Genomic DNA, 10,929 nt, shown 5'->3' with positions numbered 1-10,929 from the left:
GCTTTTATTTGTATGACTCTTTTTATTCACTTAGCTACAATACTTACTTTTTCTTTTGATGTTGCATTGTCGAGAGGTTACCCTACAAGTAAGCATTGGATTGCACTGTGTACCTTAATTGGGGAGGACGGGCTCGTGGTAATGGCTGGAACGGAATCAGTGGAATGGTATCAAATACATAAAATACATGGTTTCCATGTGTTTGATGCCATTCCATTGCTACATTCCAGCCATTATTATGAGCCGTCCTCCCCTCAGCAGCCTCCACTGATGACAAATAAACAAACTTGAACTTGAACGTAGAAGGGAAGGGGGAGGGCAGCCAGAAAGAGAGGGGAAAAGATGGCTAACTTTGTGGTTAGATTGTAGGTGAACAAAACATTGAAAATACATAGGCCCATAAGTTATGTGTCCTCAAATATGTCATCTAAAAATGTAACATTAGCTGGTAGAACTGACAAAATGAAATGAATCATAGAGGTCTTATAACTTATTCCATTATACAGGTATTTTTTTTGCTCATGTCTCTTTATTTTCATATACTGTAGCATAGGGGCTATGTAGCTTCTTATCTGTCATGTTTGGAGTTGTGTTGCGCTGTTATGTGGACACTTGAATTTGTCTTTACAGTTGAGTTGCCCTGGTCGTATCAGTATACAGTAATTTTAAAGAGCAACTGCCCCTTAAAACCAACTTCTCATTTAGAAAACAGCCTATGTGACATCGATATGAGTCAGAAACATTTATTCTACTGCAAAATTGACTACAAAGTGTAAATAGGATAATTTTGGTCATAAAGTCAGTAAGGTTGGGTTTGTTTCAATCCTGCCCACATGCCCACATGCCCACAGCTGGCAGCACACAAGTTATCATCAATTTGGAGTGCAGCTGCACGTGACCCATCGTAATGCCTCTGGTAAATTTGGGTTGACTTTGGATATCCCTATGGGGCTAATTAGAGACCATCTGTTAATTACACAATGTACATGGGACTATATGTAAAAATTCCAATAGCTCCAAACTTCAATGGCTTAAAAACCTCAAACCTAAACAATAAAATTGTAGAAATTCGTATAGAAATATTAAAGCATTTCATAAGAAAACTAAAAGGTGTGCAACATGAAAAATCGTCTCATTTACATTGTGTAATTTATTGATGGTCCCTAACTAGCTCTGGAGATAGGCTATCCACAGTCAGGTCGCACAGCAGGCTGAAGCTATGCTGAACAAAAATATAAACGCAACATGTAAATTGTTGGTCCCATGTTTTATGAGCTACTGGCTTTGGGCTAAGCCCCCAGTGTCTTAAAATCCTAGCAATTCCCCTGCTTAAAGGAGTATAAATAAAATATTTGATAATGTGAATCATACTAGCCACACTTGATTATAAACCATGAAAGTTAGCCATTACATTTAATAAATAATAACAATATCTACATCATAATATTGGCATAGTGACTGTAAGCTCTGGTTACTAAGACACAGTTTACTGGACCTGAACCCGATCGAACATTTCTGGAGAGACCTGAAAATAGCTGTGTAGCAATGCTCCCCATCCAACCTGGCAGAGCTTGAGAGCATCTGCAGAGAAGATGTGGGAGAATGGGAGAAACTCCCCAAATACAGGTGTGCCAAGCTTGTAGCGTCATACCAAAGACTCCACGAGGTTGTAATCGCTGCCAAAGGTGCTTCAACAAAATACTGAGTAAAGGGTCTGAATACTTATGTAAATATGATATTTCCGTTTTTTATTTTTAATACATTTGCAAAAAATTCTACAAACCTGTTTTTGCATTGTCATTATGGAGTATTGTGTGTAGATTGAAGTATCACGTTTCAGGAGAAGACCCAGATGCAGACAGTGTCGAAGTAATCAAAGTTTATTACAAAAACAGGGGGCAGGCAAACGACAGGTCTAGGGCAGGCAGAGGTCAGTAATCCAGATCAGAGTCCAAAAGGTACAGAACAGCAGGCAGTCTCAGGGTCAGGGCAGGCAGAGGTCAATAATCCAGGGTGGTGTGACAAGGTACAGAACAGCAGGCAGGCTCAGGGTCAGGGCAGGCAGAATGGTCAAAACTGGGAAAACTAGAAAACAGGAACTTGAGAAAGACAGGTGCAAGGGCAAAACCGCTGGTAGGCTTGACGAAACAAAATGAACTGGCAATAGACAAACAGAGAACACAGGTATAAATACACTGGGGATAATGGGGAAGATGGGCGACATCTGGAGGGGGTGGAGACAATCACAAAGACAGGTGAAACAGATCAGGGTGTGACATGAAGAGGGGAAAAAACTATTTAATCCATTTTAGAATAAGGCTGAAACGTAACAAAATGTGGAAAAAGTCAGAGTCTGAATACTTTCCGAATGCACTGTATATGGAACCTTTTTTTGAAGGTTCTATAAAGAACCATGCTTATACGGTTCTAAATGGAACCTGCATGGTGCTATAAAGAACCTTTCCTAAGGTTCTATAAAGAACCATTAAAATATATTATGTATAGCACCAACAAAGGATTGTGCTATGCGGCAGGTAGCTTAGTGGGTAAGAGCGTTGTGCCAGTAACCGAAGCATACTACATACTCAATTTACGTCACATATAGTATGGTTAGTGCAGTTAGTATGAGTATTCGAACACAGCTATGGTTCTCACCCCCTTCCATAGACTCACACAGTAATTATGACAACTTCCGGAGGACATCCTCCAGCCTATCAGAGCTCTTGTAGCATGAACTGACATGTTGTCCACCCAATCAAAGGATCAGATAATTAATCTAGTACTGAAAGCATAAGCTACAGCTTGCTAGCACTGCAGTGCATAACATGTGGTGAGTAGTTGACTCAAAGAGAGAGAAAGACAATAGTTAAACAGTTTTGAACAAATGTAATTTCTTCCAAAATGAAGGAGAAGCAAAAGAGAAATAGAGAGAGAGATTTCGTTATTTCTTTTCACTTTCAGTTTCACTTACTTAGCTAGCAAATGCACCTATCTAGTTTAGCCTACTGAAACACCCTGCTCAAACAGAAGGATGCTATGTTAGCTAGCTGGCTATGACTTTCCAACACAACACTGGAACTCAAGTCAAGGTAAGCTTTTGGTATTACTAATTTATTGCCACCGGGGCCCACCGGTGTAACTGCTTACTGACTGTACATTAACGTTACTGCATGATTGTAGCGGGTTTACTAACACGTTAGTTCTATTAGCTGTAGGCTGTTTGTAGAAGTTAGGCTTGGAAAGGATTTTTCGCCTGGTCACATACAACTGATTTGTTGTGCAAGTCCACAAGCAAAGTGAAGAGAAGGAATACAATGTGACTGTTATGAGAGTGAACTCTGTTTACGCTTGATCAGGGGTATATTCATTCCACCAACTCTGTTGAAAAACATTTCTTAAACGGAAGCAAACAGAACAAAACAGGGATAAACATACCTGAATTTGTCCAATAGAAACTCTTGTTTGCAACTGTTGGACTAATGATTACACCCTATATAAACTAGATGCAGGCAAGAGTGTGCAAGGCGGTATTGAATGTCACTGTCTGTCACCTCAAATTTGTCTCTCGACCTGTGTGCATCTACTCTGTAAACTTTCATTCATAGGCTAGGTTGTAGCTACCTCATGATGGGTATAGGGAAAATGTGAGTATCATGTAGTAGCCTAAACCTATCGCTGTTACATTGAACTGGGTGAATGGAATATGAATGAGAGTCATCCAATATACTGTAATAGAAATAAGGCCATGCTGATGAAAAAAAATTGTCCTCCCTCATCTTAAACGGCACTGACCGCCACTGTAGCCCATGTGCCTCAACCTAATAATTTGGTCTATTTTCTCCTCTTAATTTTGCCTACTGTTCTGACTTGGTGGTGCACATGTAGCCTATAACCTGTTTTAGAGAAATGTAATCATCGAATATTGTAAGAGCTTTCATTGTCTGCTTATATGCCCCCTTTATTTATCCTAGGGTTCTGACTTGGTGTACAGGGAGAACACTGTAAGAACGGCCCATGTTCTGAATTCTGTCGCTATACATTTCAAAAGTGCTGAACAAATAGTTATATTGACTACGTCCATCCTAGCTCGCTCATTAATGTCTTAATCGAAATTACGGATTGCCTCTTATCCGCTCGTCGTCCCCTTATGCCATAGTTTGTACATCTCTATTGTCAGTAGAAACCACATTTGTTTAAGCAAGTCAGCCATATCAGCTGTTTTTTTGTAAGGCAGTAAATGAGGCTGAATTAACTGTTTCGCTGCCAGACAAGGCTCCGCTGATAGCCAGGTTTAGCAGTGGTGAGGTGTTGGGACTCTGCTGTTGGGACAGCTTTATGTAGGCCCTAACAGTTTGTGGGCACCGTTTGTCACCGTTATAGTGCAATTCATGTATTGTTTAGTGCTGTGTTGTGTAGTGGTTTTGCTGGCATGCATCTCAAACATTTGTTGTTGTTTGCCCCACCAACATTTACATGCTAAAATCGCAACTGATTATAACGTTTTGTCAATGTCACATTTGTCCATGGCTCGACCAGGCAGTGCATTTTCGAAATCCGAATGCAATGTGTATAGATGAATATTTCAATTTTGAACACCCCCCCCCCCCCCCCCCAAAAAAAAAAAAAAACTAGATTGGCTAAATGTTTGTTATAACTAGGCCTATTGTATGGTTACTGTATATAATTTAAGCTCACCCAATCCAATTTAGAATTGTTGTTGTTGTTTTAAAAAACAGATTAATCGTTTTTCGTTTAATTTGATAAAACCAAATGTATTAGAAAGATTCACAATCCATGGGTTTATGTTGACAACCTACATGGCTGGAATGCAATGCAATTTTGTCTGCTATCTCTGGAGAAGTGCAAATATGATCTGTAAGATGGTTCCATGATGTTTAAAAAATGTTACATTTGGGAGCAGTGTAACGGTGAGAGGACATTCCCCCTTTCTCTTTATATTGGATCTTTGTACAGCTCCTGTGAAAATAAGTTGCCTCAACATAAATAAAAAATAAAATAAATAAATTGGTCATTTAGCAGACGCTCTTATCCAGAGCGACTTACAGGAGCAATTTAGGGTTAAGTGCCTTGCTCAAGGGTACATCGACAGATTTTTCACCTGGTTGGCTCGGGGATTAGAACCAGCGACCTTTCGGTTACTGGCACAACACTCTTAACCACTAAGCTACCTGCCGCCCGCTACCTGCCGCCCACATAAAACCCAGCCCTTTCGCTCCACTGCCTGCTACTGTGCCCATAATTCCAGCTGTGAAAATAGCAACTATATTTCTTAATTTAAGGTTAGGGTTAGGCATTATGGTTAGCAGTGTGGTTAAGGTTAAGGTTAGGGTTAGGTTTCAATCATATGTTATGACATTGTGGCTGTGCCAGCTAGTAACCACTCTGCAGAGCTGCCTCCAGAACAAGATTCATGACGGAAAATGCTAACCTGCTGCATTATGTTCGTTAAAATAGAGCCCACAATGTATTCAAGTAATCAAAAGTTTAGTATTTGGTTCCATATTCCTAGCACACAATAACTACATCAAGCTTGTGACTCTACAAACTCGTTGGATGCATTTACAGTTTGTTTTGGTTGTGTTTTGCCCAATAGTAACGGAATGGTGAATGATGACTGGCGTAATTGTCTTTCTAAGTGAGTAGATAAGATGTTTCTGAACAGTTTGAAATTAATTCTGATAATGAGTGGGGGTTTCATTCAATTTTCATTCAATGGGCATCGTACATGTAGGCCTAATGACTCCAAACCTTTCACAGAAGCTGCATGGACAAACATTTCCAATATAAAGAAAATGTCTGTTGACTGTTTTGCTGCTCACACTAAAGAACCCGAGTTCCTCAAGGGTTCTTTGGGAGAGGTGATGGTTCTATGCTAACACAACCAAAACAAACTGCGAATGCATCCAACAAGTTTGTAGAGTTACAAGCTTGATGTAGTCAGATATTTCTTTAGGTTTGGCATAATTTAAAAGATTTCTAATCAATGTTATAATTCTGCAAGATGTAATAGTGTTTTCTGATTCACCTCAGCAGTGAGATGTAGGGTAGACACTGAATGAAACTCCTCACTTCACACTCTTCATCTGACCAACCCTTCAGCTCTACTGGTTCCATTTCAGTAGGACGCTCTGTCTCACTGGTTTTTCACGTGACGGGCCAAAATGAAGCGATGCACCCCAGTTCAGTCTAACCGAACCCACTCTCTTTCACTGTCTACAGCAGGGGTGTCAAACGTACGGCCCGCGAGCCGGATCAGGCCCGCAAAGGGGTTTAATCCGGCCCGCGAGATGATTTAAAAATAATAATAATAATAATGTTTTTTTCTTTTGTTTTTTTTTAAGTATAAAAATGCGCTGCAATTTTTCAATAAAATAAACTGCTGTTCCAATTGCGTCCACTGGATGGCGCAATAGCAATTGTGTTAAGCAAGCAAACTGTTTATACCGGGGCAGAGCAAGTAGGTCAAGCACGTGCAGCCAATGAGCTACTTTGTTTTGCCCGCGATATTTATTACGGCTTCTACTTTTAACATTATGTGCTTTGGCACCCTCATTGCCCCAATATGTCTCTGTCAAAAAAGAGAAAAGTGGACGCAGAGTGCAGAGTGTTCCAAGAAAAATGGTAATCCTATTTAATCACGGAATTGAATGGGAAAGCTGTATGTTTGGTGTGTTCAGAGCATGTTGCAGTGCTGAAAGAATATAACCTTCGTCGCCACTATGTGAGTCTTCATGCCGACAAATATGGCAACTTTCAAGGACAGCGGAGATGAGAGAAGGTGAATGAACTGTTGGCGGGTCTGAAGAAACAGCAGTCTGTGTTTACTCACAGCCGAGACATCAGTGACGCTGCAGTGAAAGCTAGCTACCTCATTGCTAATGAAATCGCAGTGGCTTCAAAACCATTTAGTGAGGGTGAATTTGTAAAAACATGCATGATGAAGGCAGCGGAGATTGTGTGCCCTGAAAAGCGGCAGGCTTTTGCAAATATCAGCCTGACAAGAAACACAGTTGCAGACAGGATTTCCGATCTTTCAGTGGATTTGGACAGCCAGTTGAAGCAAAAAGTAAAGTCATTTATTGCGTTTTCGGTTGCAATTGATGAAAGCACGGACATTACAGATGTTGCACAACTGGCCATTTTTTCATCCGCGGAGTTGATGACACATTGACCGTCACCGAGGAGTTCGTGGAGTTGGTGCCGATGACAGATACAATGACAGCAGCTGATATTTTTACCGTACTCGTCGGCGCGCTGGACAGGGTCGGAGTGGACTGGTCCCGCGCTGTCAGCCTGGCTACAGATGGTGCCCCCTCAATGATCGGGAAAAAAGCAGGCGTTGTGACAAAGTTCAGAGAGAAAGTGCAATCTGCAAATGGAGGACGTGATTTTTTGACTTTTCACTGTATTTTGCACCAGGAGGCTTTGTGTTGCAAGTCATTAAAGATGGATAACGTCATGAAGGTGGTCATCCAAACTGTTAATTTCATCCGATCCAGAAGCCTGAATCACCGTCAGTTTGACAGCCTTCTCAGAGAGAAAGACCACATCTATGGCCTGCCATACCACACTGAGGTAAGATGGTTAAGCCGAGGTGCTGTGCTGAGGCGTTTCTTTGATTTACGAGAAGAAATTGAACAGTTCATGGAAGAAAAGGGCAAACCAGTGTTAGAATTTCATTCCGCAGAATGGATGCCGGACCTTGCATTTATGGTGGATGTTACAGAGCACCTGAATAACTTGAGCAAACAGCTGCAAGGGCGCAACAAAGTTGTCACGCAGTATTATGACAGCATACGTTCTTTCAAGTTGAAGCTGTCATTGTGGGAGACGCAACTTGCCGGTGGTGATGCAGCTCACTTCCCCTGTCTGAAAAATGTGTGCGCGACCCAACATGTGGCAGACATGAAGCGGTTCAAAGATAAAATAACTGGACTGTTACGGGAGTTTGAGCAACGCTTTCAGATTTATGTTTATATGTTTTTATGTTGATGTGCTATTGTTTTTAATTGATTTTATTTTATTTGTATATTTAACCTATTCTTGACTCTGTGGTTCTTGCACTTGTTTGGGGAACAGGATTTCATTATTTTTATCTACATTTCTGCCTGAGAAATGACACCCTGATATAGTTCTGTGATCTGTGATATACTTCTGTGAATCACTGAGGCATTGTGTGTTTGTGTGTTCTTTGTCCTCAGAACTTTCAAATAACTTGAGGTGTTTTATGATTAATAGTGATGTTGTGCTTTTGGACACTGTCCTCAGGCTCCAGCTTTATGTTTATATGTTTTTATGTTGATGTGCTATTGTTTTTAATTGTTTTTATTTTATTTGTTTATTTAACCTATTCTTGACTCTGTGGTTCTTGCACTTGTTTGGGGAACAGGATTTCATTATTTTTATCTACATTTCCGCCTGAGAAATGACACCCTGATATAGTTCTGTGATCTGTGAAACAGTTCTGTTAATCACTGAGGCATTGTGTGTTTGTGTGTTCTTTTTCTTTAGAATTTTCAAATAAACTTGACGTGTTTTATGATTAATAGTGATGTTGTGCTTGTACTATTTTGGACACACTGTCCTCAGGCTCCAGCTTTATGTTGTATGTTGATCGTATTAAAACAAAGAAAACAATCTGAAGTTGTTGTTTTTAAGTTATGTATACCATGATTTTTCCGGTCCGGCCCACTTGGGAATAGATTTTCCTCCATGTGGCCCCTGAGCTAAAATGAGTTTGACACCCCTGGTCTACAGTATCATTGAAACAGAAAATGTTAGAATATGATTGAAGGGATGTTGAACATGATTTTAAATAATAAAGACTGTGAAATCTCTAAAATGTTTTAAAATGCCCGCAGATTTCACAAACTGGAACCACTTATGCATCAATTTGAGTGAACCACTAGGGGGCATCCTTGTCTAAGAATTCTAATTGAGGAATTCTAAAGATTTGGATCTTTGCAACTGTGTCAGTGTCACCAATGTTCCCTCTAATTTTGGGGAGCAAATTTGAGGTCTGTTGAGTGCAAACTTGAACGCTGTGAAAATTCTGTGCAACTGTTGGCGCGCGTTTACTGTACCCGCTTTAAGTTACAGTTATAACAGTGGCCAAGTAGGTTCTTAGATGTTATAGTCGAAGGGCACGGAGAACATGACGGACAGCTCGTAAGTCAGCACGCCCACCACACCTGACGCCGTGTTATCGTCCTTGTCGAAGGAGCACACCTCGTTCTTGGCTGTGCGCACCGTGGGCTGTGGTGGGTTGAAGCTGAAGCCGCTGGACATGTAGATCCTAGTAAGACACAAGAAAGAAATGCCATGGGTAACTACATTTATATTTTGGTCATTTAGCAGATGCTCTTATCCAGAGCGACTTACAGTCATTGCATTCAACTAAGGTACTAGGTAAGACAACCACAAAGTAAGATGTGACCATCTAGCTTGCTTTAAACATGTTTTGGTTGGTGGTCAGTAAGGCAGCTTGGGATTCGGGCATGTTGGCTGGTTTAGAATTTCATTCATGTTTAAAGCAAGCTAGATGGTCACATCTTACTAAGCTAGATGGTCACATCTTACTTTTGGTTGATGAGGCAATAAGATGCGCTGACATTGGTGATCTCGACGGTGCAGTTGCGGTTGGTGGTCAGTAAGGCGGCGTGGGATTCGGTGTTTCGGGCATGTTGGCTGGTTTAGAATTGCATTCATGTTTAAAGCAAGCTAAATGGTCACATCTTACTTTGGGTTGATGAGGCAATAAGATGCGCTGACATTGGTGATCTCGACGGTGCAGTTGCGGTTAGTGGTCAATAAGGCGGCGTGGGATTCGGCAGTCTCAGGCATGTTGGCTGGTTTAGATGGCTAGACTAGAAACAGAGGGGGGACCTGTCATTGACAGCACCATGGTGAGGTCTTAGGCATAGAATAGCTTAGCATAACATAACATAACACTGTCATTAGAATGATACAATATGTCAGAAATGTCTATGTGGAGAGACAGTCACTATTATGAGTGAAAACTGACGTTAAGTTTAAGTTTAACTGAAAGTTATCCCCGAAAAAACTATCAGTATCAATTCAATAATTTTCCTTTTTTTATCTTACAAGCAATTTGAAAAGGCTAAATACAAAAGCACACTTTTTTTTTACATTGTTGTACTTATCTGTTGTTGAATTTTTATCTTCCTCTGAAAATGACACTTACAACCTAATAAAGATGCATTATTGTATATTTCCTTTATTTCATATTAGTCTACACTATTGAGTTCAGAACAACTGTACTGTGCATTTAATTGAAAGTACCTATAGACTTACAGTACTTTTCAAAAGTCTCACATAGAAAGCTGCAAGTTCTCTGACAACATGTACAGGTGAGGAAACGACACAAACTTGGAGGCACACCCTCACACATAGGGTATGTCTGCAACCATTTTCTAAGGTTTAAGATATTACTTTGGCTATACTCTAGTGATTTTTGTTGTCGGTTCAACACACAAATTCCACTCACAAATGTTGTAAATGTTGTTTAATCAAACAATGACATCAAAGCAGTGAATTAATAAGGAAGTAATGAAGGAACTAGTGTTTTCCAGATAAATTCTGCTTTTTGCAGAAAATGCAGAAAATAATTGGTACATTGGTACATCTGTATTGTGAATTATATTTTAATTACTACACATTTCAAAAACAATATACCACAGATAACTAATAGTAACATAGAAATGCATTCTTAAAATAACAAAACTGTATTAAATAACTAATTGTTTATCAATAAAATTATTCAGGATGATTGGATAGAATTTCTATTTCTAAATGTATATGTTGTTTTACTCTTGTTTTATGTATCAGAAAAAACCCAATGCAAAATGCCATATACTCTACAGCCAAAATAGTCACGTTCATCACAGG

General features: G+C 40.0%; 1 protein-coding gene across 1 annotated transcript; it reads right to left on the bottom strand.

Moving 5' to 3' along the window:
- Positions 1-9,144: 9,144 nt before the first annotated feature.
- LOC311133843 (uncharacterized protein) lies at positions 9,145-9,864 on the bottom strand (the record flags this gene model as incomplete). The annotated part of the gene is made up of 2 exons (XM_084167439.1): positions 9,145-9,316; positions 9,761-9,864. The coding sequence occupies 2 exons, from the start codon at positions 9,862-9,864 to the stop codon at positions 9,145-9,147; spliced, it is 276 nt and encodes a 91-aa protein (XP_084023565.1).
- Positions 9,865-10,929: the final 1,065 nt, after the last annotated feature.

This window comes from Coregonus lavaretus, assembly GCF_964263955.1.
Source record: "Coregonus lavaretus genome assembly, chromosome: 1".
NCBI classification, from domain to species: Eukaryota; Metazoa; Chordata; class Actinopteri; order Salmoniformes; family Salmonidae; genus Coregonus; species Coregonus lavaretus.
The sequence above is the reverse complement of the archived record's forward strand: the minus strand, read 5'-3'. Positions and strand labels throughout refer to the sequence as shown.